Raw genomic sequence first — 26,888 nt, 5'->3', positions numbered from 1 at the left:
GCTATTTATTTCAGATCTTTTTTAATAAAGCACTGCTTTAGGCATATCCTATAAATTTTGATATTTTTGCTTTCATTATCTCAAAATACTTTAATTTCCCTTGTAATTTCTGCTTTGATCCATTGATTATTTAGGAGCACATAAATTTCCACATGTGTACTTCCCAAATTCTCTTCTCTGTTGTTTCTAGTTTCATTCTATTGTTGTAAAATATACGTCGTATGATTTGTCTTTTTAAACTTGATACTTACTTTATGGCTTAACATTTGGTCTACCCTAGAGAACGTTCAATGTGTGCTTGAGAAGCCTATGAAGGGTTCTATAGATGTGTGTTAGGTCTAGTTGATTTGCGGTATTATTCAAGTCTTCTGTTTCCTTGTTGAGCTTCTGTTTGTTTGTTCATTATTTAAAGTGGCATATTAAAGTCTCCAGCTATTGTTGAATTACTTATTTCTCACTTCAGTTCTGTCAGTTTCTGCTTCACGTATTTTGAGACTCTGTTTTTAGGTATATATTTTAATAATTATTATATCTTCTTGATCAGTTGAACTTCGTATCAATAGGTAATGTACTTTGTCTTTTACCTTTCTTGGCTTACAATCTGTTTTGTCTGACAATAATGTACCTCTCCACCCACCAGCTCTTTGCATTGGATATCTTTCACTGTCCCTTTACTTTCAACCTTAGTGTCTTTGTATCTAAATTAAATCTCCTATAGACCTCATATAGTTGGGTCATGTTTTTTTAATCTATTCTGTCTATCTCTGCTTTTCAATTGCAGTGCTTACTCCACTTCTATCAATGTAATTACTAATAAGGAACAACTGTCATTTTCTGTATTTTATACCTTTTTGTTTCTCAATTCCTGTTTTTTGTATTTAGCTAATTTTTTGTACTGTACCAGTTTAATTCCCTTCTTTTTGTGTGTGTGTATTTTTAAGTTATTTTCTCAGTGGTTACCTTGGAGATCACAATTAGCATCTTAAGCTTAAAACAACCTGGCTTTATGAATAAAGCCAACCTCAGTTCAATAATATACACTCTGTTACTATATATTTCTGTCTCTTCTTCATATTGTTGTAGACTGCAGCTTTATACATTGTGTATCTGTTAATACAGACTTAAATTATATAGGATAAAAAGAACCAAAATTACCATAATGCTGGCTTTTATATTTATGTAGTTACCTTTAACATTGTTATTTCTTCTAGTGGCTTTGAGTTATTGTCTAGTGCTTTTCATTTTAGCTTTTCTTACAGGGTAGGTCTACTGAGCATGAACTCCCTCAGCTTTTATCTATTTGGAAATGGAAATGTCTTACTTTCTACTTTATTCCTTAAGGACTTAGAATTTTTGGTTGACAGTCCAGTCCCGTCCTGTCCCGCCGCCCCCCCCCCCCCCCACTGCTGCTTTCAGTATTTCAAATGTGACATCCACTACTTTTTGGTCTCCCAGATTTCTGATGAGAAATCAACTATTAATCTTAGTAAGCTGCTTCTTTATTGCTGCTTCCCAGATTTTCTCTTTGTCTTTGGGTTTCGACACTTTGACTATAATGTGTCTGAGTGTGAATCTGTTTTGAGTTTATTCTGCTTGGAGTTCATGGAACTTTTTTGGATGTGTACGTTCATGTCTTCATCAGATTTTGGAAGCTTTTAACCATTATTTCTTCAAAAAATTTTCTGCCACTTTTGGACTCATCTCCTCCTTGGATTCCTGTAATATATGTGTTGGTACACTTGATGGTATTCTACAGGTTCCTCAGACTTTGTTCTTTTTTTTTTTTTTTTCTTTCTTTTTTCTTTCGGCTCAGGCTGGATAATTTCAATTACCTGATCTTCAAGTTCACTGATTCTTCTGCCAGCTCAAATCTGTGGTTGATCTCTTCCAGTTAATTTTTTCATTTCAGTTATTGTAATTTTCATCTCCAGAATTTCTATTGGATTCTTATTTTTTTTTTTGAGACAGAGTCTCACTCTATCACCAGGCTAGAGTGCAGTGGCACGATCCTGGCTCACTGCAGCTTCCATTTTCTGGTTTCAAGCAATTCTCCTGCCTCAGCCTCCCACGTAGCGGGACAACAGGCACGCACCACCACACCCAGCTAATTTTTTGTACTTTTAGTAGAGATGGGGATTTCACCATGTTGGCCAGGATGGTCTCGATCTCTTGACTTCGTGATCTGCCCGCCTCAACCTCCCAAACTGCTGGGATTACAGGCTTGAGCCACCGCACCCAGCCTGGATTCTTTATAATTTCTATTGTTATACTGATATTCTCATTTTGTTCATACATTATTTTCCTCATTTCCATTCATTTCTTATATATGGTTTAAGTTAGCTCATTGTGCATAGAGAAGTTGATTGAACATCTTTGACGAGTAATTCCAATGTCTTGGCTTCCTCATGGATGGTTTCTGCCAAATTATCTTTTCTGGTAAATAGGCCATATGTTTCCTTGTATATTTTGTAATCTTTTGTTGAGGACTAGTTACTAGGGATATTATAATGTGGTAACTGCATGGAGGTTAGATTCTCTAACCCCTCAAGGATTCCTGTTCTTTGCTTATTAAGGGCTTCAGCTATTCATTTGTGTCTTTTCCAAACTATTTGTGTAAAGTATGTATTCCTTGTTGTGTGTAGTCACTGAAGTTTCTGTCTATTATCTCTGTGGTCAGACAATGACCTGAGAAGGATTTCCTTAAATGTCTGATTCAAAAAAGGAGGTGGGGGAGGTGTGTCTGTCCCTTAATCTTCTGGTATTTGAGAGAAAGCTGCTGTAGCCTAAGAGAGCTGAAACCAAGGCAGTGTCTGCACTGGTCCTACAGGAATCTGCCTGACTGACCAAAGCATGTAACCCCCAATTTTTGGAGGTAATGTACTTTGTCTTTTGTAACCTTTCTTGGCTTACATCCTTGTCCTCACTGTCTGCCCTAGCACCAGCCAGCTGCTCCGGGAATGTGGGCTGCTATCCCAATAGCTACAGCAGGGCTGAGAAAAGGAAAATGGTAGCTAGTTCATGCACATCATTCCCTTCCTAAAGATCTGCAGCCTCTTCTATCATCAAGCACTTCCCAGTGCTCAGTCAAGTTCCCAGGTTCCAAAATAGTGGATTTTGATCTTTGTTTCTAGTTTACTGGTTATTTTGGTAGAGGGACTGACCCCCCAGAGCTTTCTTCTCCATCATGTTGCACAACATCACTCCCCTTGGAGATTACAATTAAGGTATTAACTTATAACAGTCTAGTTCTCATTGATACCAATTTAACTTTGCTAGTTTACAAAAACTTGGCTATTGTATAGTTCTAACTATCCTTAGTTCTAGATTGTCATACAAATTACATTTATAGACATTGTATGCCCGTCAACAGTGATTTATAATCATTGCTTTATCTTTTAAATCACAGAGGGGAATGTTTACAACTAAAAAAACTTTTATACTGTCATATAGTTTACCAGTGCTGTTTAACTCTTTATGTGGATTTGAGTTACCCTAGTGTCCTTTCCCATCAGCCCACAGGACTCCTTTTAGTATCAATTACAGAGTACATCTGCTAATGACGAATTCTGTTTTATTTTGTTTCAATCTGGGAATATGCTGATTTTGCCTTCATTTTTGAACAGTCGTTTTATTGCATATAGAATTCCTGGTTGACAGTCTTTTTTCCCTCAGCACTTTGAATATGTCATCACTGCCTTTTGTCCTTTGTTCCTGATGAGAAACCAGCTACTGATCTCATCAAGGATCTATACACAGTAAGAAGCTGCTCTCTGCCTTCTTTTGAGATCCTCTCTTTTTCACTTTTGGTTGATTATGATTTGTCTGAGTTTGGATCTCTTTTACTTTATTCTACTTGTATTGAGTTTCTTAGATGTGTAGTGTCTTTCATCAAATTTGGGTCATTTTTAGCCAATATTTATTCAAATATTCTTTTTGCCTCTTCCTCTTTATCCTTTCCTTCTGGGACTCCTAGTATGTGTATGTTGTGCTTGATGGTGTCACAAGTATCTGAAGCTGTGTTCATTTTTCTTCATTCTTTTGTCTTTATCTTCCTTAGACTGAATCATCTCAATTAACTTGTCTTCAAATTTCTTGACTCTCTTCTGCCACCTCAAATCTACTGTTTCAGCCCTGTGATGAACTTTTCATTTTAGCTACAATTCTTAACTCTAGAATTTCTATTTGCTTTTTTTTTTTTTTTTTTGATGATTTCCTTCCGTTGATCATTTATGGCAAGTCATTGGAGTCATGTTTTAGATCTTTAGATATGGTTTTCTTTTTTTTTTTTTTTTTTTCCCCATTCAAACCTACTGAAAATCAATTTTTTAGTTCTAGAACATACTTAAAACAGCTGATTTACAGTCTTGTTCTAGTAAGTCCAATATCTGGACTTTCTCAGGGACAGATTCTGTTGGCTGATTTTTTTTTCCCCTGGGTATGGCCATACTTTTTTGTTTCTTTACATGACTCATAATTTTGTTGACAACTGGATTTTATTGGGGACAGGGGGTAGATGGAGTCTTGCTCTGTCACCCAGGCTAGAGTGCAGTGGTACAGTCTTGGCTTACTGCAGCCTCAACCTCCCAGGCTTAAGCAATCCTCCCATCCACCTTGGCCTCCCAAGTAGTTAGCTGGACTACAGGCACACCCCACTAGTCCTGGCTAATTTTTGTATTTTCTTTGTAAAAATGGGGTTTCACCACTTTAGCCAGGGTGGTCTTGAACTCCTGGACTCAGGCAATCCGCCTGCCTCAGCCTCTCAAAGTGTCGGGATTACAGGCATGAGCCACTGCATCCAGCATAGACAGTTTAAACAACATAATGAGGCAGCTGTAACAATCAGACCCACCCCACCCCTGCCAGGATTTGTTATTTTTTTTTTTTTTTAGTGATTTTTCTGAACTAATTCTTGAAATTTTGTATTCTTTGTCACATGTGGCCACTGAAGACTCTGCTCAGTTGTCTTAGTGATCAGCTAATGACTGGACAGAGATTTCCTTAAATGCCTGGAACCCATAAGTTTGACTGCCCCTGCTGAGGGGCTCTGTGTGTGTTGGGTCATGCCTTCAGCACTCAGCCAGGCAGTTTAGAATTCCACTTCACTTTCTGTTTTGCCAGAGCCTCAAGGTTAGCCATAGGTGACAGCTTACAGGATTCTCAAGTCTATACTTGGCACATGCACAGTACTACACGCGTGTGGACTTTTGGATGCCTAAGTATGTGTTAGAGGTTTGCAAAGTTCCCTATGATGTCTCATTCCCCAGTTTTCCTAGTTAAACTTTTGGTCAGCTTGTTATTGCACCAAATGTTACCACTGCCTCAGGCAGCTGGGACATTTAACAACTGCTGAAGGTTTTCAGTAAATGCTGTCAGGGAAAAAAGTGTTTTACACTGGATGAGTTCTCAGACAAGCATTGATTTGACCAGGATTCTCCAGGGAGCTGCCAGACAGGTTAATGGATAACAGTGATCTGAGAATGGAGCTTTCGAGGAGTTCCATCCCCATTCTGCCCTGCCCAGAGGCTGCTGGCTCTTGGTTTTCACTGTGATTAAGGGCTGTTGATTTTTTTTTTTTTTTTTTTTTTTTTGAGACGGAGTTTTTTGCTCTTGTTACCCAGGCTGGAGTGCAATGGCGCGATCTCGGCTCACCGCAACCTCCGCCTCCTGGGTTCAGGCAATTTTCCTGCCTCAGCCTCCTGAGTAGCTGGGATTACAGGCACGCGCCACCATGCCCAGCTAATTTTTTGTATTTTTAGTAGAGACGGGGTTTCACCATGTTGACCAGGATGGTCTTGATCTCTTGACCTCGTGATCCACCTGCCTCGGCCTCCCAAAGTGCTGGGATTACAGGCTTGAGCCACCGTGCCCGGCTGGGGCTGTTGATTTTTAAAGTTACCTTAGGGTTGGGGGAAGGGGTAGGGGCCAAGGCAAGTTAAAGCTTCCTGAGATTCAGCCATTTTTCTTGAACAAATACTCCTTAGACTGTTCCAAAACTTTAATGTCCAGAGTTCTGGAAAAGTTTATTTTTGACCATTTTTTCCCATGATCTCTGTTCCTTTATGGAGGAGAGTGTTCAGAGGTCCTTACCTCACCACTCTTGCTGGCATCACTCCTCTTTTCTAGTAATTTTAAGCTCACTTTCAATCAGTCCTCCCATAAGTAGCCTGGCTATCTACTCTACTGAGGAATTTTGTGCCACCTAGGTTTACCTTAATAATTAACATTTATGTGGCATATCAGCATTTTTATGTATTTCATTTAATCATAAATACTAGAACCACCAACTAGGTATTAGCCTTAACAGGTGAGCAGTTTTCAGTTTTTCAGGAGTGCTTATTAAATTGTATATTTAAATTGCCTTTTTTTGGTTGTTTTTTGAGATGGAGTCTTCCTCTGTCGCCCAGACTGGAGTGCAGTGGCATGATCTTGGCTCACTGCAACCTCTGCCTCCTGTGTTCAAGCAATTTTCCTGCCTCAGCCTCCCAAGTAGCTGGACTTACAGGCATGAGCCACTGTGCCTGGCTAATTTTTGTACATTTAGTAGAGATAGGGTTTCACCATGTTGACCAGGCTGGTCTTGAACTCCTGACCTCAAGTGATCCACCCTCCTCAGCCTCCCAAATTCTGGGATTACAGGCGTGAGCTACCATGCCCAGCCTATATTTACATTGTCTTACGTCATTTTTTAATCTCTAATAGTGCTGAGAGACTGTTCCGTCATGTTGAATGGAGTCTGGTAAGCACAGAACTTAGCCCAAAGACTATTAAGATCCTCTCTAGCTAGGTAATAAGCCATACAGAAGTTCAAACTGCTCCCTTACCCTTATTGCTGCTTCTTGATGAGGTTAAATGACATTTATTATTCAAGCTGATTTTACATTTTAGGTTATCACAAACTGCTGACGAAGAGCGTGGCCGAGACTCCAGTGCATAAGCAGATCTCCAAAAGGCTGCTGCATAGACAAATCAAGGGCAGGTGAGTGACATCCCCATCCAGGCTTGTTCACACCCACACCTCCTCAAAGCGACCTGTGGGCCACTTCTTGCCTTCTCTTGATCTTCGTGACTTAAATCTTAACTCTATTGCTTGAAACCAAGAGCATTCTATAAACTCTCCATGGGAACAGGAGAATCATATAAAATGTACACTCGTCTGGCCTCAATTATTTTGAGATTGATCCATGTTGTTGCATGTAGTAATTCATTCTTTTTTTTTTTTTTGCCAAGAAGTATTCCATGGAATGGATAAATCCATTCATCTGTTAACATGTGGAAGGTGGAAGTCTGCGATCCTAACTCGGCCTTTGCTAACAGAGCAGTGGGTGGGACTGCAGTTTTCTTCTGCAGCGATTGGTTGGAATAGGGCAGTTATTGTCTGAACGTTTTCTGTCTTGCTTTGCTTCCCTTTCCTAGTTCTTTGGCTTGAGAGCTCTCCTTCCTTAAGGCATTTCTGCTCCTGTTATATCTGAGTTGCCAGCTTCTCCAGCATGCAACCTGGGAGTGTAGGCAGCAGTCAGAAAACAGGGAGCTCACTGCCCTCCTCAGGTCTCAAGGTCCCCAGCCAGACTGCCTCTGCCTCTCAGACTTATCTTCTTGCTCATTTTATAGATAATGTCACAGGATTTTAGCTCAATTTCAAGGGTAATAGAAGCACACCTACTTCTTGTCAAGAATCTATCCTGACATTATTTATATATGGATTTTACATACTTGTGAAGTTTATAAGTTAAATTGCAAAAAGTGAAATTGGTGAGTCAGAGGCATATATATTTTCAATTTTTCTACAAAGTCTTCGACACATTGGCTGAAATGAAGGCTCCTCAACAGAAACTTGAATGTTGCTACTCATTACTGTGATAGTCTGATATTTTGGTATAATTTTTTTTTAATACATGAATGGAATTTGTACTTCTGATGTTGTAAATTGCTTTCCAAAAAAAAAAACCACATTCTAAGCATCTCACTTTTTTTTGAGTCAGAGTCTCACTCTGTTGCCCAGGCTGGAGTCCAGTAACACAATCTCAGCCCACTGCAAACTCTGCCTCCTGAGTAGTTGGGACTACAGGTGTATGCCACTGCACCCAGCTAATTTTTTTTTTTCTTTTTTGAGATGGAGTCTCACTCTGTTGCCAGGCTGGAGTGCAGTGGTGTGATCTCTGCACACTGCAACCTCCGCCTCCTGGTTTCAAGCAATTCTCCTGCCTCAGCCTCCTGAGTAGCTGGGACTACAGGCATGCACCATCACACCAGCTAATTTTTGTGTTTTTAGTAGAGACAGGGTTGCACCATGTTGGCCAGGCTGGTTTTGAACTCCTGACTTCAAGTGATCCGCCTGCCTCAGCCTCCCAAAGTGCTGGGATTACAGGCGGGAGCCACCGTGGCTGGCCTCTCTCTTGAACAATAATCATGTATGAGAGTGCTTACCGGCACTGGTGTTATCAGACCCTGTGATCTTGTGAAATAAGAAGCTGCTTTTCTCTTTAATGAGTGTGAGTTACAGGTGACATGGAATAATCCTTGTGCATGTGTTCCTCAAGGTCCTCTGATCCTGGTCCTGATATTGGTGTTGTTGAAGAGTCCCCTGAAAAAGGAAATGGTGAGTGTTACCTCTTTTTGTTTTTAATGCAATCTACCCAGCTTCTATGGAAATCTTTCTGCATGTATTGTTCCTTGGCATATCCTAAGATATTTTACAGAAATTGTGCTGGCTCTGAGTCCACAATGCAGCTCGGTATTTTTGTTTTTAGTAGGGACGGGGTTTCACTATTGGCCAGGCTGGTCTCGAACTCCTGACCTTGTGATCCACCCGCCTCAGCCTCCCAAATTGCTGGGATTACAAGTGTGAGCCACTGTGCCCAGCCACACCATTCTTAGATGGTGGCAGTAAATGAGACTTCTGAAGGTGATAGTCTAGTGGGTCAGTGTTTTTTTAATACCTTGTTAGGACCATATATCAAACCCCTCTTAGTTTTTTAAGAGACACTTCAGAAGTCTCTTAAAGCCAATAGCTTGTTGAATTTCCATCTTATATATTATATAAATTTTTCCCATTTTTGACAACATGGGAAAATGTCAAGCTTGTAGTTCTCTTTGGTTACTTACTGTGGTTCTGATTTTACAGAAATAAGCTTGAGACGAAGTCCTCGAATCAAGCAGTTGTCATTTAACAGGACACACTCTGCCTCCTTCTATTCTTTGTCTCAGCCGAAGTCTCGAAGTGTGCAAAGAGTCCACTCATTCCAGGAAGTTAAGTCAGGTAACATACAGGCCCCTGTGCCTTCACAAGTCCATGCTGATTTGGTGGGAAGTCTTTTTTGGGAAAAGAAGCATGAAATTTGACATCTTCTTTCTTGACATTGGAGAATTAGGATAGGGATGTATGGTTGAGGTTCAGGACTAGATGAACAGTCCATGGCCTTTATACTCAGTCATCCCTCAGACTCCTACAGCTGGTCATCCATGCTATTGTTATAGGGAGCTCATTCATTCAAGAGGAAGCTACCCATAATTTCCCATATGAACATATCCTACACATCAGTATCTTAGGTGGAAGGTGATATCTGTGTTTATATTCTTCATTCTTCTGTCCATGGTTAGCTTGCTAATAGATGTGTGTTTATTATTTTATCTTTTTTTGAGACAAGGTCTCACTCCATCACCCAAGCTGGAGTTCAGTGACGCAAACACAGCTCACTGTAGCCTCAACCTCCCAGACTCAGGTGATCCTCCCACCTTAGCCTCCCTGCTAGCTGGGACTGCAGGCGTGTACCACCACACCCATGTAATTTTTTGTGTTTTTTTGGTGTGGTTTTTTTTTTTTTTTTTTGAGATGGAGTCTTGCTCTGTCGTGCAGTGGCACGATCTCGGCTCACTGCAACCTCCACCTCCCAGGTTCAAGTGATTTTCCTGCCTGAGCCTCCCTAGTAGCTGAGATTACAGGTGTGTGCCACCACACCCGGCTAATTTTTGTATTTTTTTTTTTTTTTTTTTTTTTAAGTAGAGACGGATTTTACTACGTCGGCCATGCTGGTTTTGAACGCCTGACCTTGTGATCCACCTGCCTCAGCCTCCCAGAGTGCTGGGATTACAGGCATGAGCCACCATGCTCAGCCATTTTTTGTGTTTTTAGTAGAGATGGGTTTCACTGTGTTGCCTAGGCTGGTCTCAATGTGCCGGGCTCAAGTGATCCACCTGCCTCAGCCTCCCAAAGTGCTGGGATTGCATACCAGATATGTGTTTTTATATTTAAATTTACAAATTAAATTATTTCAGTTCCTACATTTTCTAACATAGGAGCTGGAGTGAATACAAAGTCTTATTAAAATTTAAAAAGGCAGCAGTTATTGCAGTTGCTGCCATAATTACATGGGATTTTTCCCCGAGTTGCTCTAAAAAATTATTGCCTTTTTATTAGAACTGGCTATTTTAATAGTACTGGATGAACAGGAGTTGAGAAAGAATTAAATGTTGTTGCTGTTTTTGACTTGCAGACCAAAGAGAAAATTCTCCAGTCCAAAGTATTCAATCTCCTAAAAGCCTTCTTTTCGGGGCAGTGTCTGAGATTATCAGACCCTCAGAAAAGGGTTCAGCTCGAATGAAAAGGCGTTCAAGAAGCACACTGGGTTCAGAGATACCTGCAGCTTACCAGGTATACAGTTTCTGTGACGTTTGAAATAGAACAATCTCCTGGAACAAAGAGACATGGCCAAGGAACTCAAGAGTCCATTAGGGAAAAGAAAGCGGGTGATCTCTAGATTTGAGGTGATTGGGTGGAGCCATATGAATGATTATTAGCCATGTGGGAACTTGAAGCAGCAGGTTTGACTGAAGCCACAGTAGGGGAGGAGACAGAGATGATCTCATCTGTTCTCTTGGTTTCATCTACTGTTTATATTGTATACTACACAGATGCTTTTCTGGAGACTGACACTCATCTTTTCCATTTGATTGCTTACTCGATCCAGTCACCACCATTAGAAACCTGGGAGTCCTCCTTTGCCCTCTCCCCAGACACAGCCATTCAGTTGAGTCTTGCCCATTTTATTTACAAACAGACTTTTTTTTTTTTTTTTTTTTTTTTTAAGACAGTATCACTCTTTTGCACAGGCTGGAGTGCACTGGCGCAATCTAGGCTCACTGCAACCTCCATCTCCCAGTTCAAGCAATTCCCCTGCTTTAGCCTCTCAAGTAGCTGGGATTACAGGCATCCACCACAATGCCCAGCTAATTTTTGTACTTTTAGTAGAGACGGGGTTTCGCCATGTTGGCCAGGCTGGTCTCAAACTCCTGACCTCAAGTCATCTGCCCGGCCTACAAACTGACTCTTGTACCCACCCTCCCTTCTCCCTCCCTGCAATTCCTACCCTAGTTTAGGTCTACCTAGAATACTTCAACAGGCTTTTCCCTCTCAAAGGGAAATCCTCCACGCAGAGGTCGGAGTGATCTTTCTGAAATACTTCTCTCAGTTTGCTTAAAATGTTCACTTTGCTTAAAGCTCTATAGACTCCCTGTCTGCTAAGGCAAGTTTTTTTTTTAATCTTTTCCTAAATGGAACTCTGCCTTCAAAAATAATCACCTTTGTTTGGAAACCCAATAAATTGCTTGGAGGTTGGGAAGGACATGCAGCTCTGGACAAAGTTTTGAAAACCATAGATCTACATGACCAAGATCAGTCTCCTCCCCCTGGCAGGCAGGGTCCTCCGTGGTCTGGTCCCTCTGGCCTCAGCCCTTACTCCTCCCCACTCCACCGTCCCAGCATCATCAGGCTGGGTGCTGTCCTGCACAGCTGCTGCATTTCACTTCCGTGCCTTTGCTGGTATTGTTCCTATGCCTAAAGCCCGCCTCACCCCCCCATTTCCCACATTTGCCTTCCCCTGCTGATACCCATGCTTGAAGACCTGACCCAGCTGGGTTAGGCAGCCCTCCTTTACACTCTGTGATGTCCCTTGCACGTCCCTGTCACTGCACCGGCCACACTGTATTTTCTTTCACCTGTGTATGCCCTGCTGAATAGGAAATGCCAGCTAGACTGGGAGTCCCCTGATAGGATCAAGGAAGGTTGTAGGAAAGATAAGCATTCATCTCCTTACCTGTTGGAGTTTTTCACTACATTTTTTTGCAGGAAGGCAGGGAAATTTTTTGTTGGGGAGTATCTTTTCTGAGACATTATCTTTGCTGCTGCACCTTGTATATCCGCATATTCCATGTCCCCAACACACAGTGCCTGGCGCATTGCAGGTGTTCAGTAAGCACATGTTGAATGAGGGTGAGCAGCAGATGAGGTGGCTCCTGGAGGCTGCCTTAGGCAAAGATCTGAAATAGCTGCCTCATTTGAAGAGAAGGAAGAGCTCGAGAATAGCTGCAGTGGTAGAATGATTCCATTAGAGGCAAAAAAAAAATGGTTTAGCAATATGTAGATGATTCACACTATTTGTTTTTAGGACAAATGAAACTTGGATAGTGTTTGGTCCTAGAAAAAAGTGGACAAGTAAAATCTGAGTCATGTATTGGAGAGGGAAATGGGTCACTATTTGAGATTTCCATCTTTAGATCATGCTTTTGGCTGACTATAAATCTCCCATTTGGTCTTAGAGATTACTAAAACACTTCAGAGATCATGAGTTATAATAATCAAGCACTGAAATAAGCATTTCTCTTTTCAGACTCCCAAGAAGAGTCACCAGAAATCTCTGAGCTTTGCTCAAACTTCACCAAGAAGTTCCTCTCATACACCACAAACTCCGTCGTATATTCCAGAAAGGCCGCAGAAGTCCCCTGCAAAAAAGACCCCTACAAAGCAGGCAACTTTAAAGGAGTCCTTAAAAGATTCCTCCTCACACTTCTGTGAGTCACCATTGGATTCAAAAATCACTCCTCAAAAACGATGCACCCAGGCAGGAGAAAGCACTTTTCTTGAAACAAAGATACCAAGAACTCCTAAGAGGCAAGGTACTCAGCTGCCTCGGTTTTCACCAAATTGTACTTGGCCACATTTGGTGGATTCCAGTCCAGAAAGCCCCTCTTGTGCAGCAGCCCCAACTTCATCCATTGCCCAGCCCAGGAGAGAGTGTCTCAGTCCCTTCAGAGACCCTCTCAGAACACCCCCGAGAGCAGCAGCCTTCATTGGCACGCCTCAGAATCAAACACACCAACAGCTCCATGTCCCCAGAGCTGCTTGGGCAGAGGAACCACCCCAGAAACTGAAGAATAAAGCTATCAAAACCCCAGAAAGACCAGGGAATTCAACTATGACTTCTTCCCCACCTGTTACACCAAAGAAACTATTTACCGCTCCTTTATGTGATATTTCCAAGAAGAGTCCATTTGGGAAATCTAAAACAGAGTCTCCTTCCCCAGGAGAACTGGATGGGAAACAGCCCCCGATGTCACCCAGCGTAGCTGCATCTCTCTCCTGCCCTGTTCCCTCAACACCCCCCAGACTCTCACAGAGCACTACATTGGACACCATCCCTCCTCCGCCCCCTTGTAAAGCTGGGAAATTGTGTAGAAAGACCTCTGGTCCCAGAAGGAGCATCCTGGAGTGTCAGCCCAATGCCTCTGCTACTCCTGGGGTTGGCGCAGCTGACAGCCCAGCTGCCACCACAGACTCTAGAGATGACCAGAAGCAACTGAACCTCTCTCCTCACTCTCCTGAAAGACGGAGCTACCCAGGCCCTGGTCTCAGGAGTGACTGGCATGCATCGTCTCCTTTGCTCATTACAAGCGACACAGAGTACCTCACTCTCCTCAGTGAAGCCGAACGTCACGACAGGGGTAACTTGAAAAGTAACGTCTCATCGGTGGAAGAGGGTGAGGGGCTAAGGACAGCAGATGCTGAGGAGAAGCCTTCTCTGTCTCACCCTGGGATTCCCCCATCTCCTCCTTCCTGTGGGCCCGGCTCTCCTCTGATGCCTTCCTGCGACCTGCGCTGTACCACAGACAGGAGGCAGTGCCAGGCTTTGGCACAGCTAGACAACCTGCCGATGTCAGATTGGCATTCCACAGCCTCTGCCAGCCCACAGACCTACGAGGTTGAGCTGCAGATGCAAGCTTCTGGCCTTCCCAAACTTCGCATTAAAAAGATAGATCCCAGCTCTGTGTTAGAGGCTGAGCCCCCCAGTAAGGAGGAGAGCTCTTTGGGAGAGGAGAGTATCCTCTCTGTTCTCAGCGTGCCCAGGGTCAGCAGGTCCTCAGGCAAACCTGAACCCACCTATGTGTCACCCCCCTGCCTCCGCCTCTCCCACAGCACACCTGGCAAGAGCGGGGGGCAAACCTACATCTGCCAGGCCTGCACCCCCACCCACGGCCCTTCTAGTACCCCGTCTCCATTTCAAACAGATGGGGTTCCCTGGACACCATCCCCCAAGCACAGTGGGAAGACAACTCCAGACATAATTAAAGACTGGCCCAGGAGGAAGAGAGCGGGGGGCTGCAGCACTGGGTCCTCTTCTGGGAGGGGTGAGGTTGGAGCAGACCTTCCTGGGAGCCTGTCACTGCTGGAGCCAGAGAGCAAGGAGCACAGCCTTGAACTCAGCATGCACCAGATGCCCATTTTGGAGGATTTCGAGCTTGAGGGAGTGTGCCAGCTGCCAGACCAGTCACCTCCCAGGAATAGCGTGCCTAAGGCCGAGGAAGCCGCCTCCTGGGGACAGTTTGGGTTGAGTTCCAGAAAGAGAGTCCTGTTGGCCAAGGAAGATGATGACCATGGAGCCAAAAGGATCTGTGACCTGAGAGAAGATTCAGAAGTGAGGATGAGTAAAGAGAGGTCTCCAAGTCAGAGTGCACGGCAGCTACCCTCCACGGGAGATGACGAGGTGTTTGTTTCGGGTGAGTTTGTTTTTGAAACCCACTTGCCACAGGGTTTCTTTGGGCAGAGTATTTGGCAGGGAGGCCCTTGGGGTTGCTTCTTGGGAGGCCTGGGCTTCCTGGTTGGGGGGCTGGGGGTGCTGCTCTGACTACATGGGATCTCTTTAGGCTCCACCCCACCTCCCGGCTGTACCCTGAAGAGCTGCCTCTCTGCCAGTGCCCTCCAGACTCTGACCCAGTCTCCGCTGCTGTTCCAGGGGAAAACACCTTCCTCTCAGAGCCAAGACCCCAGAGGTAATGTTTGTTGATGGTCTAGGATCCTTTCCTGTGAGAGAGACTCCCTGAATTCATCAGGTTTGTCAGGCAGCTAGATTCTGGAGGAGCCCCGGGGGAATGCTGAGTGTGGGATAGGCGACTTTGTGCCTAGTATCATGTGCCCTTCCCAGAGAAACTCCACATTAGAACTTCTGTGCATGTGAACAGAAGCCCCTCAAAATCCTACTATAATGCTTTGGTCCTTCTGAAGATGCCGACAGTCGTAAGCTTGCTGCAACATACTGCTCATCTGCAGTGTAAGAATCTGAATAGGAAAGTGTTCCCAGTAGCATGAGTGATAGGCCTATTTATACCCTGTTCTCCACAGTGGGTTTATCCCCATGTTTTGTACATGTGGTGGGACACAGTACTGATTCTAGCCGTAATCAGCCTTCCCTTTCCAAATCCTATTCCCAAAAGAACAGGATTTGGCCTGTTAGCTGTTCCTGGTTAGCAATGTTGCTTTCTGCTGCTAGAATCGAAGGGGGAATGCAGAAGGTGGGGTCTTTCGGTGGTTCAGTTCCCTCAAGACTGTGACATAAATCATGCAAAATAGCATAACCCGCGATCTGAGACCTGGAAAAAGGTACAGGTTAACCTGAGGGAATTCAAACACAGACATTGCATTTTCACAGCCGCTGCTTACTGCCAGCACAGTGCAAGCTGTTAAGGGCAGGGGCCTTCTAAAAAGTGTAGGTGCCATTTCTGCAGGATGAGCGAACCTCCAAGGAGTGATGATTTTCTTGAAGTCTATTTTTGTGTGTACCCTCTGCGATTTAAGCCCATTTTTTTGTTTGTTCGGTCATCAGTGATTCCTGCATGCTAAGCCTTTCTGCCTTCTTCTAGATGAGGATGTAGATGTATTTCCCTCCACTGCCGAAGACTCTCCCTTCAGTCGTGCGTTCTCCAGAAGGCGCCCCATCAGCAGAACGTACACACGGAAGAAGCTCCTGGGACCCTGGCTGGAGGACTTATAGCCATAAACACTACTGAGCCCAAAAGGTAAAGGAGTCAGCTAGGACCCTATGGGCATAAAGAAGCTGGGGGCCTGGTCCCAAGCCTCTCTTGCCAAGGTGAGCGTTCAGACTGCCATTAGAATAGGTTTTCTAATTCTCCTCATGGATCCAGTCCATCTCCTGGCCCTAACCCTTGGTGGGGAGGTTGCAGGAGGAGGTGGATGGCAATGTAGCTGGTGCTAGAACTCAGGCAGCCTGGGAGCAGCCAGACAAGGGATCCCATTGTATGGTGCCCCACCCCAACTATGACCTTGGCAAGTCAGGAGGCCACTCTGCCTCACGCCATGGAGAAAGGAGCCCTGCCTGGGGTAAGGCCGGGCTGCAGTGGCACAGGCAGCACTTTGTAAACTGTGAAGCCACGTATGTGAAACTCGAGTGCATTGGGCAGCCGAAGCCATTTTTGCCTTCACTGTGTAACCATAAAATCACCTCTAGCGACTGAGCACTCAGTATATTTTTGTTGAATGTTGAGCCTGAGGTGACCTGTGACCATGGTCCAGCTCAAGCGGCTTCTACAGCAGCCACATTTCCAAGAGTCAGCCAGTTCATGGCACAGGCCTTGCCTTCTCCTGGGGAGAAGACCATCCCCTGGCTCACTGTTTCCACCGGGAGTGCCACTCAGACCGGTTGGACCAGCCTGCTACCAGGTCCTGGCTAACGCTGAGGGCTAACTCCGAATTGTGTCCCCAGAAAGCCTTCAAGCCTGTTGTGCTCCCAAATCTGATTCCTCTTACTGTCTCCTATTTCTCCCTTAAGAGATTTTATTAAATGTTTTTTTAAGATCCTAAAAACATGCTAAGTCTCCCAATTTCCCCTATACACATAAAACCATTTAAACCACAACCTGGTGGCCACCGACCCTTTGTAACAATTCTTGGCTGTACCCCAGGCACATCTGTTTATACCTGAAACCAGGATCATCCTGAGACTTGAGCAAGTCACAAGACAGCAATTGGGTGCCACAGTTTCAAGGAAATACACGGAAGAAATGTGCATCTTTCTGAAATGTGAGTCCAGTTCTTTCAGGCTATGGCCCAAACTTGTTAATCCTAACGAGTGTAGCGATGAGGGCCTGGATTTAGAATGTGCGGTAATAACTGTCCTTCACGGAAGCAAATCAGACAGCTGCCCCTTTCAGCAGGATCGGGGTCTGCCCCAAGGGCTACAAGGGGTTTTTCCGGACGTCAATAATTCCCGGGCTGGCTCGTCGCAGTTCCCGCCGGAGTTTGGACGAAGGCCCAAAGTTCCAGGGCAGGCCTGCTTCACCCATGGGCATCACCCGCCCCAGCAGGGGCTCAGCCGCCTCCCGCTGCCTCAGCTCCTCGGAGGACCCCTGCTCCTCGCCAGCCAGGCTCGAGCGTTTCCAGGTCAAGGGTAATGGAGCATGGATCAAGTCCCGCATCTCTTCCCGGGTACGGGGGGCCCCCTCAGTGAGGGGGGACAGCCGGAGAAGCTCGGGCGCTGGGTGCAGCTCCTCCTCATTTCCGGGAGCCTGTCTGCCCTCCGAGCCCAGGCTCCTCTTCTCCCCACCTGCATGGAGTGGAGAATAGCATGTCCTCATTGCAAGGTTCTTTGAACTGACTGCACCAGGACTACAGCATGGTGACCCCTGCGACCCACACATACACCTCCAGATGGCCTCCTGGAGCCAGAGAGTCTGAAAACAACCGCAAAAGGAGAATAGCGAGCTCCTACAGTGCCTGATTAACCAACTTTGCGATATTTGACCATTGCTCCTGCCTCAACTGATAAGCCAAACTTGTGACACCACCCCCACCCCCCAAAGCTTGCAAAAACCACCCTGAACTGTAACTTCTGTAGCTTTCCACTGCCTACCCCAAACCTATAAAACCAACTCCTATTCCACTGCCCTCTGCTGACTCTTTTCGGACTCAGCCCGCAGGCACTTGGCTGAATAAACAGCCTTGTTGCTCACACAAAGCCTGTTTAGGTGGTCTTTTCATTCAGAGCACACTTAACATTTGGTGCCGAAATCTGGGACGGGGTACTCCTTTGGGAGACCAACCCTCTGTCCCCACTCTGCCTCTATGAAGAGACCCACCTGTGACCTCAGTGCATCAGACTAGCCTGACACCCCTCTCGCCACCTTCAGATCAGGTAAGCATCTCTCCCTCTCTCCCTTTAAATCCTCCTAAATAGAGAAAAAGAAGATAACTCTCTCCCTTTCTGTTTCTTCCTTTAAATCCTTCTAACCAGAGACAAAGGAGACCCTCCTTATCTGTGCGCTCAAAAACTCAACATTGGTCATGGACTCATGAAGACAGTCTTCCCTTGGTGTCTGGTCAATCGTGGGGACGCCTGCCTTGATCACCCATGTTACAGCCCAGGACTCATGGACGCCTCACTGAAAATCCTGGTAGCTGCTCTCATTCTCCTCCTCTCTACTTCTCTCCTTAAAACTTCCTTCACTGTGGGCAATATTCCGCCCTTTATTCCTCAAAGAAACCTAAAACTTTGACTGTCGCCTGGCCTGAATACAAATTAGACAATGGTTCCAAATGGCCAGAAAATGGCACTTTGAATTTCTCTATTCTGCCAGACCTAGACAATTTTTGTCAACGAATGGGCAAATGGTCTGAGGTGCCGGATGTCCAGGCATTTTTTTACACTTCAATCCCTCCCTAATCTCTGCTCTCAATGCAACGCGTCCCAAGTTTTCCTTCTCTCCCTTCCATTCACCCTTATGTCCCCCTACCTTAACCCTAGGATGTGGGACACCACCTCCCATCCCTTGCTACAAGCCACTCATCCCTCTTCATCCCCTTAAAACCTAACCACCCTTATCCCACCTGGCGCCATTACCCCATCCCAGCACAAGCCTTAAAAGGGCTACAGCCTGTGCTACTCACTTACTACAACATGGCCTTTTAGTTCTCACCAACTCTCCCCACAACACCCCCATCCTACCTATCCAAAAACTGGACAAGTCCTACAGGTTAGTCCAGGACCTTAGCCTTATTAATCAGAGTGCTCCCCATCCATCCCATAGTGCCAAACCCCTATACTCTCGTCCTCCATATTCCCTACCACCACCCATTATTCCATCCTGGACCTCAAAGATGCCTTCTTTACTATCCGTTTGCACTCCTCTTCCCAACCCCTTTTTGCCTTTACTTGGACTGACCCTGACACCCACCAGTCCCAGCAGTTGACCAGGACCTTTCTTCCCCAAGGTTTCCAAGACAGCCCTCATTACTATAGCCAAGCCCTCACCTGCAGCTGACTTTCCTTTCACCCTTTCACTTCCTACCTCATACATCAACAATCTCCTTTGCAGCCCCTCTTATAAACCCTCTCAACAGGCCACCCTCCTACTCCTTCAACTTCTAGATTCTAAAGAATCCCAAGTATCTCCTTATAAAGCTCCAATTTCCACCCCTTCCGTGACCTATCTCAGCATAATCCTCCATTAACACACGCGCTCTTCCTGCCCATAGTGTCCGGTTAATCTCCCAAACCCCAATCCCCTCCACTCATCAACAGCTTCGTCCTTCCTAGGCATTGTAGGATGCTTTCACTTCTGGATACCAGGTTTTACCCCACAACCAAACCACTTTATAAACTGACAAAAGGAAACTAACCCCATAAACCCCAAATCCTTCCCCCATTCTTCCTTTCATTCTCTAAAGAAGGCCTTAGAAACGGCCCCTATACCAGCACTCCCCAAGTCCTCCCAACCCCTCTTCCTTCACATAGCAGAAATGAAAGGCTGTGCAGTCAGAGTTCTTACCCAAGAGCCCGGCCCATGACCACCTTGTCAAAACAACTCAACCCCACGGTCCTAGGCTGGCCATCACGCTTACACGCCGCAGCGGCTGTGGCTGTAATACTCCTAGAATCCCTTAAAATTACAGGCTTTGCCCCACTTAGCCTCTACAGTTCTCACAACCTCCAAGGTTTAGCTTCCTCTTCACACCTCACACCCTTTCAGCGCCTCACCTTCTCCAGCTTTAGGCACTGTTTATTGAAACAGTGACCACAGTAACCATTGCTCTTGGACCGGACTTCAACCCAGCCTCTCGCTTAACACCCGACACAAACCCTAATCTGCACAATTGCATCTCACTAATCCACACAGCATCCTCCCCCTTTCCCCCTATTTCCTTCTTCCCAAACCTGGACCACACATGGTTTACTGATGGCAGTTCTTCAAAGCCCAGTCGGTTGGCACCGGCCAAAGCTGGCAATGCTGTTGAATCCCACTCATCTATCATTGAGGCTGCCACACTCCCTCCCTCCACCACTTCTCGGCAAGCTGAACTAATTGCTTTAACCTGTGTTCTTACTCTTGCCAAAGGACTACATGTTAATATCTGTACTGACCCTAAATATGCCTTCCACAATCTACACCACCATGCTACCATATGGGCAGAAAGAGGTTTTGTCATCACACGGGTCTTATCAATGCCCTCTTAATAAAGGCCATCCTTAAGGCTGCTCTCCTCCCAGCCAAGGCCGGGGTTATCCACTGCAGAGGACGCCAAAACCATTCAGATCTTATTGCCCAAGGAAATGCAGAGCCTTAGCTGACAAGACAGCCAAAGCAGCAGCGGACACCCCAGTATCTCCCCCACAAGGCCAATGTTTTTCCTTCTCATCCATCTCATTCTTCCTCTGGAAACTCGCTTTACCAGTGGCTTCCTACACAAGGCAAATGGTTCTCACACCACAGGAAGTTCCTCCTCCCCGCCTCACAAGCTCACTCTATCCTCAAATCCTTTCATGACCACTTCCACATGAAATACAAGCCCTTAGCTGTCTTTTAGGACCCCTCGTTTCTTCTCCATCATGCAAATCCGTCCTGAAAACAATCACATCCCAATATTCTATGTGCCACTATACTACTCCCCAAGGCTTCCTTAAACCCCCTCCTTTTCCTACACATCCAGCCAGGGATTTACCCCCACACAAGGCTAGCAAATAGATTTTACTCATATGCCCCGTATCCACAAATACGTTCTAGTCTGGATTGACACCTTTACCGGATGGGTTGAAGCCTGTCCTACAGGGTCCGAAAAAGTTACCGCAGTTATCTCTTCTCTCCTAACTGATATAATCCCCCGATTTGGTCTTCCTACTTCTATACAATATGAGAATGGACCAGCCTTCAATAGCCAAACTACCCAAGACCTTAATTTTCCATACTCCCAAAATCGTTTGTCAACGGAAAGAAACCCTTCCCTGTCCCCCCCCTGGAACGCCTACACGACAAAAAAAAGTAATTCCATTAATCCCCTTGTAGGATTAGGAGTCTCCACTGCTGCAACTGGGATAGTTATAGCAGGCCCTACTACTTCCATCACCACATCCCGCAGTCTCTCTAATGATTTTTCCGACAGCATTTCAGACATAACTATCTGTTCTCCAAGCCCAAGTTAATTCCCTGGCTGCAGTTGTCCACAATTGCCGGGGCCTCTATTGCCTGCTGAGAAAGGAGGACTCTGCCTATTCCCAAATAAAAAATGCTGCTTTTATCTAAACTAATTTGGCCTTGTATATGACACCAACAAAAGACTTAAAAGACAGGGTCCAAAAGCTTGCTAATCAGGCAAATAATCTGGACCTAGCTGGCCACTCTCTAACTGGGTATCATAGCTCCTTCCATTAGCAGGCCCCCTTAGACCCATTTGTCTCCTATTGGGACCTTGCCTTTTCTGACTAATCTCTCAATGCCTACAAAATCATATCCAAGATATAACCAATCATTCAATACGACAAATGCTCCTTTTAACAACCCCACAACATCCACCTTTGCCCCAAAATCTCTCGACAGTATAAATCCTTTCCCATTTTTAGGTTTCCACACCGCCCCCAATCTTGCTTGAAGAAGCCCTGAGAAACATCACCCATCACCCCTCTGTATCACCCCCAAAATTTCACTGCCCTCCCAATTTTTCTAGTTTTTACTTTTCTCCTTTATATTATTAATATAAAAAAGCAGGAATGCAAGGTTCTTTGAACTGGCTGCAACATGGTCACACCATGGTGACCCGTGACCCACACTTACACCTTCAGACAGCCTCCTGGAGCCAGAAAGTCTCAGATAACAAGAAAGCACAAAAGAAGAGCCAGCTCCTGCAGTGCCTGATTAACCAACCTTATTACATTCCACCACTGCTCCTGTTTCAACTGATAAGCCAACCTTATGACACTGGACCTTGTGACACCGCCCCCCTCCCCCGTCTCCCGCCACAACACCGCCCAGCTTGCAAAAACCACCCTGAACTGTAACTTCTGCAGCTTTCCACTGCCTACCCCAAACCTATAAAACCAACTCCTATCCCACTGCCTTCCGCTGACTCTTTTCAGACTCAGCCCACTCGCACCCGGGTGAATAAACAGCCTTGTTGCTCACACAAAGCCTGTTTAAGTTCATTCAGAGCGTGCTTAACACTCAAACAGGTGGCAACGCCTTCCCAAAACCCTAGCTCCCCCATGCCCCAGCACAATAAGCAACCTGTAAATTAAGCCAATAAGGGCTGGAGAAAGAGTGGTCTCTAAGCTTTCCCCAAAGCAAAGAACGGGCCTGACTTCAGAGCACGGCAGGGCAGGAAGAGTTACCTCTGCTGTGGCCTGCAGTGTTCACACCACCGAGCTTCTGTTTCAGTTCCTGGTTTATCCACATGTAGCGGCCTAGTTCCTTCTCCAGAGCTTGAATCCGGGCCTCATACTGCCTCTTGCTGTCTGCTAACCCTTCACCAAGGTGGTCTAGAGTGGAAGGGCCAAGGAAAGGGTGGTAAGGGCCTGTGGGTGGGGCGGGGTCTGTGAGGGGGCGGAGCTGTGAGCACAGGTGGGAAGGGGGCGGGGGCTGCTTGCCTCGACTCTGCTGCAGGAGCAGCTGCAAGTTCTGCTCGTGCTCCTTCTGCTGCAGCGTCAGCTGGCGGTCCATCTCCAGGCGTTGCCGCTCCAGGGCCACCTCCAGCCAGTACACCAGCCTCTGCTGCTCCTCCAGCTGCATCTCCAGCTCAGAGAAGGCAATCTGCTGCTGGTGCTGCTCCTCTCGGAGCGTCACCACCTGTCCCAAGACCCAGCCAGGCTCAGCCCCCACCAGGAGCCCTCTTCACCCAGCTAATCCTCAACCACAGACACAGCGTTGGCACATCTGCCACCACAGCACTAAGAAATGCCCAGAGTCTCCCCTGCTGAGCCAAGACTCAGCCTCAGATACCTTTCCACAGTGTTCTAGTGATTTTCCAACAATCACAGCTGGCTCTCATGATGAAACTCTTCTCTGCCACAAGCCCTTTCCTAGCCACACACCACAGAGCCGGGGAGAGCCTCAAGCTGTGGGACTTCATCTAGGCCAACCTCAGCACTATGGACATCTGGGACCAGAGAATTCTTGGTTGTGGGGGCCTGTCCTGTGTGTTATAGGATGTTCAGTGGCATCCCGGGCCTTCATCCCCATCACTGTGACAACCAAAAGTATCTCCGGCCATGGCCAATTGTCACCCAAGGGCAAAAACATCCCCTATTGATAGCCACTGTTGTGGCCATGACCACCCTGAGGCTAGCCAATCAGAAGCAGAGGGCAGGAAACTAGGTCTTAGCTTCACACAAATAAAACAGGCTTTAAAGTCAGGTGGCTCTGGAGACAAGGTAGTCTTGATCCTGTCCCTCAGTCTGGGAGGAAATGGGGAATCCGCTGGAGCAGCTGCCATGAGACACCTCCCCTCACCAGCCGCAAGAGGCGGGGGGCAGAGGGACCATGGGGCCTCAGGAGGAGGAGGTGGGGGGCCATGGGACCTCAGGAGGAGGAGGAAGAGGCCATGGGGCCTCAGGAGGAGGAGGTGGAGGCCATGGGGCCTCAGGAGGAGGAGGTGGAGGCCATGGGGCCTCAGGAGGAGGAGGCGGGGACCCTGGGGCCGCAGGAGGAGGACGTGGGGGCCATGGGGCCTCGGGGGCCATGGTTTGATGGCCCACCTTGTCAAAATACTTGCAGAGGAGGGCTCTGGTCTCGGAGGACGAGAGGTAGCTGAGCTTGGCCATGAGGTTCATCTCGCACTGGGACAGCAAAGAGGCTGAGGCCCGAAGCACCCGCTGGCGGCATGTGATGGCCTCATTCTTGTACTCAATGGCAGCATCCAGGGCCTCGATGGCCTCATCCAACTGGAACAGCGTCCGCTCCTCCTGCAGGGACAAGGACACATGTGGAGCAACATCACCCACTGCCTGAATGCTAAAGTCCTGGGCATACACCAACAGCCAACACATAGCCACAGCTGGGCCTTAACTCTCCTCCTCCTAAGGGCAGAGCCAGCACATGGAGAGAGAAGCCCTGCTCACTGTCACAGCCCCGACCCCAGGGTGGGCTGGGGCTACTGCTCGGAGGTGGCCTGCTCAACTGCCAGCCCCCGCAAATAATCTACACTCAGGAAGCTCAGAGCACCAAACAGAAGGCGTGGTTGGGACGCCATGGAGGCACCATGGTGTCTGCTGGGTAAGCTTTTACAGATGGAGATGTGTTCTGAGAAATGCATCATTAGGCGATTTTGACGGCGTGCAAACATCAGAATGTATTCAAACCTAGATCGTATAGCCCACCACAGACCTAGGCCACAAGCCTGGACAGCATGGGACTGTCCCGAATACTTTGGGCAGTTGTAACCATGGTATTTATCTAAACATAGAAAATGCACAGTAAAAATGCGCTATGATCATCTTCTGGGAGCACTATTGTATGAGCTGTCTGTTATTCACTGAAATGTCACACAGCACATGACGAGTCACACAGGACTTCTCTACTCAGGGAACACAGATGTGGGGGCGTGAGGTGTGCTGAGCGTACTCCTGACGCTCTGTCCACACTCGGAGCTAAGGCATGTGGACAGGTGCTCAAATGCAGCACAGAACAGGAGTGCAGGCTGAGGGGTCAACATGCCCCACCCCTGTGTCCCAGCCAATGAGGCCAAAGCAGGGCAGAAGGGCCAGGCCAGCCCTCCCCAGCCCCCACCTCCACCTAACTGTGACCTTGGGTCTACAGACAGCAAGGCCCAGCACCCCCAGAGGGCTGGAGCAGGGGCTGAGGAGAGCAGACAGACAGGCGGACGATGGCACTGGGGGCCGTAGGGTACCTCGGGGGACAGCAGGCTCCCCTGCCGCAGCTTGCTGTCGATCTCCAGGCGCTGCTTGAGCAGCGAGTCCTTCTCCTGGCGCAGGCTGTCAATCTCCCCTCGGATCTGCTGCTGGCTCTGGGCGCTGCCCTGCCGCAGCTGCCCACTCTTCTCTGACAGCTCCTTCTCCAGGTGCTCCAGCCGGCTGGACACACGCACGATGTCCTCGTTGAGGGCCTGGGGGTAGCACCACCAGGGATTAGGGAAGGAACAGCTACTGTCCTCACAGGGGTGTCAGACAGCCGGCTGGACACGTGCATGATGTCCTTGTTGAGGGCCTGGGGGCAGCACCATTGGGGATTAGGGAAGGAATAGGCACTGTCCTCACAAAGGTGACAGAAAGGGCCGGCCCAGTCACTGGATGCTAAGAAGGACTCTGGCCCTTCCCTCAAGAAAACGACACTCCAGATGTTCTGCTCAGCAGAGACCAGACTCATTTCACAGAAGCTCCAGGAGGCGGGGCCGAAGGGACCAGAGCATTTGCAGAGGAGCACTCAGAGATGGCGGGAGGAGGATAAGGACAACCAGAGGGACGACACCCTCCTGGCAAAAAGGGACAAGGGGTAGGGGTGGGAGGAATGACCTGTCACTGAGATGACCGGACTGACAGTGATGGGAAATGGCCAAGCCCCAAAGGCCTTTCTGGGAGCCAGATGCGGGAGGAAGTGAGGGCTCTCCCAGCCAGAAGTTAGAGATAATCCAGTAGCATCCTGGACCCTCCTGCACACCAAAGTGATGCCTGCCAGCAGGAGCAGGGCTGGGACACTGAGTGCCTTGCCCAAGCCCCAGTACTGGAACAGGCCCCGCATCTGTGACTGCCATCCCCCACCAGCCCCCATGGCAACATTATGACCCCATCTGACAGAAGAGGACGCTATGGCTCAGAAGCTGACCTTCCTATTCAAGAGACAGTAATGATGTCAGGTGGAGACGTCTCTATTTGACCCTACCACCTTCCTATACCTGCTCCTCCTCAGTCTTCCTGCACAGGCCCTGAGTAGGTGGTTGGAGTGAAACGAACTGGAGGATGGACACTTAAGTTCTTCTATGCATGCATCTGTACCTGTGTCACAAATATCCTGACGCCCTGTGGCTCATGGGAATGCACAGGCTAGACCCCAGTAGGACAGAGTTTCCTCTGTCTGGAACTTATCTGGCAGAGACACCACCTAGAAGAACCTCTCCTGTCTAGACCTCACCTAGAGGGACATCACCTGGCAGGACTTCACCTGGAAGCTTTATCACTTGGAGGGACCTCACTTTGCTAAACCTCACCTGGCAGAAACTTACTTGGCAGGAACTCACCTGGCAAGCTCTGTCCTAGTGGACCTCACTTCACTGGACCTTACCTGGCAGGGTGTCACCTGGTTGGACCTCACCTAGCAGGGTGTCACCTGGCTGGACCTCGCCTGGCAGGGTGTCACCTGGCCGGACCTCGCTCGCCTGGCAGGGTGTCACCTGGCTGGACCTCACTGACTGGACCTCTCCTGGCTGGGCCTCTCCTGTCTGGGCCTCACCTGGCTGGACCCCTCCTGTCTGGGCCTCACCTGTGGACCTCTCCTGGCTGGACCTCTCCTGTCTGGGCCTCACCTGGCTGGACCTCTCCTGGCTGGACCTC

At 47.3% G+C, this 26,888-nt stretch overlaps 2 protein-coding genes across 2 annotated transcripts in view; one reads left to right on the top strand and one right to left on the bottom strand.

Moving 5' to 3' along the window:
* The window catches only part of TICRR (TOPBP1 interacting checkpoint and replication regulator), a 52,632-nt gene extending 35,703 nt beyond the window's left edge, over positions 1–16,929 (top strand). The window contains exons 16-22 of the mRNA XM_032263891.1: positions 6,886–6,976; positions 8,538–8,596; positions 9,122–9,256; positions 10,491–10,648; positions 12,663–14,826; positions 14,974–15,099; positions 15,967–16,929. Of these exons, the coding sequence (XP_032119782.1) occupies positions 6,886–6,976; positions 8,538–8,596; positions 9,122–9,256; positions 10,491–10,648; positions 12,663–14,826; positions 14,974–15,099; positions 15,967–16,097 (2,864 nt within the window). The 3' untranslated portion in view covers positions 16,098–16,929. The remainder of the gene's footprint in view (positions 1–6,885; positions 6,977–8,537; positions 8,597–9,121; positions 9,257–10,490; positions 10,649–12,662; positions 14,827–14,973; positions 15,100–15,966) is intronic.
* KIF7 (kinesin family member 7) overlaps positions 16,880–26,888 on the bottom strand; it is a 25,137-nt gene continuing 15,128 nt past the window's right edge. Inside the window, exons 16-20 of the mRNA XM_032263890.1 lie at positions 25,232–25,447; positions 24,081–24,287; positions 22,974–23,172; positions 22,719–22,865; positions 16,880–17,666 (exon numbers count right to left, since the gene is read on the bottom strand). Of these exons, the coding sequence (XP_032119781.1) occupies positions 17,299–17,666; positions 22,719–22,865; positions 22,974–23,172; positions 24,081–24,287; positions 25,232–25,447 (1,137 nt within the window). The 3' untranslated portion in view covers positions 16,880–17,298. The remainder of the gene's footprint in view (positions 17,667–22,718; positions 22,866–22,973; positions 23,173–24,080; positions 24,288–25,231; positions 25,448–26,888) is intronic.

Source organism: Sapajus apella, unplaced genomic scaffold (assembly GCF_009761245.1).
Source record: "Sapajus apella isolate SASKATOON/1434 unplaced genomic scaffold, GSC_monkey_1.0 scaffold139, whole genome shotgun sequence".
Lineage (NCBI taxonomy): Eukaryota > Metazoa > Chordata > Mammalia > Primates > Cebidae > Sapajus > Sapajus apella.
This window is presented reverse-complemented; position numbering and strand designations above follow the sequence as displayed.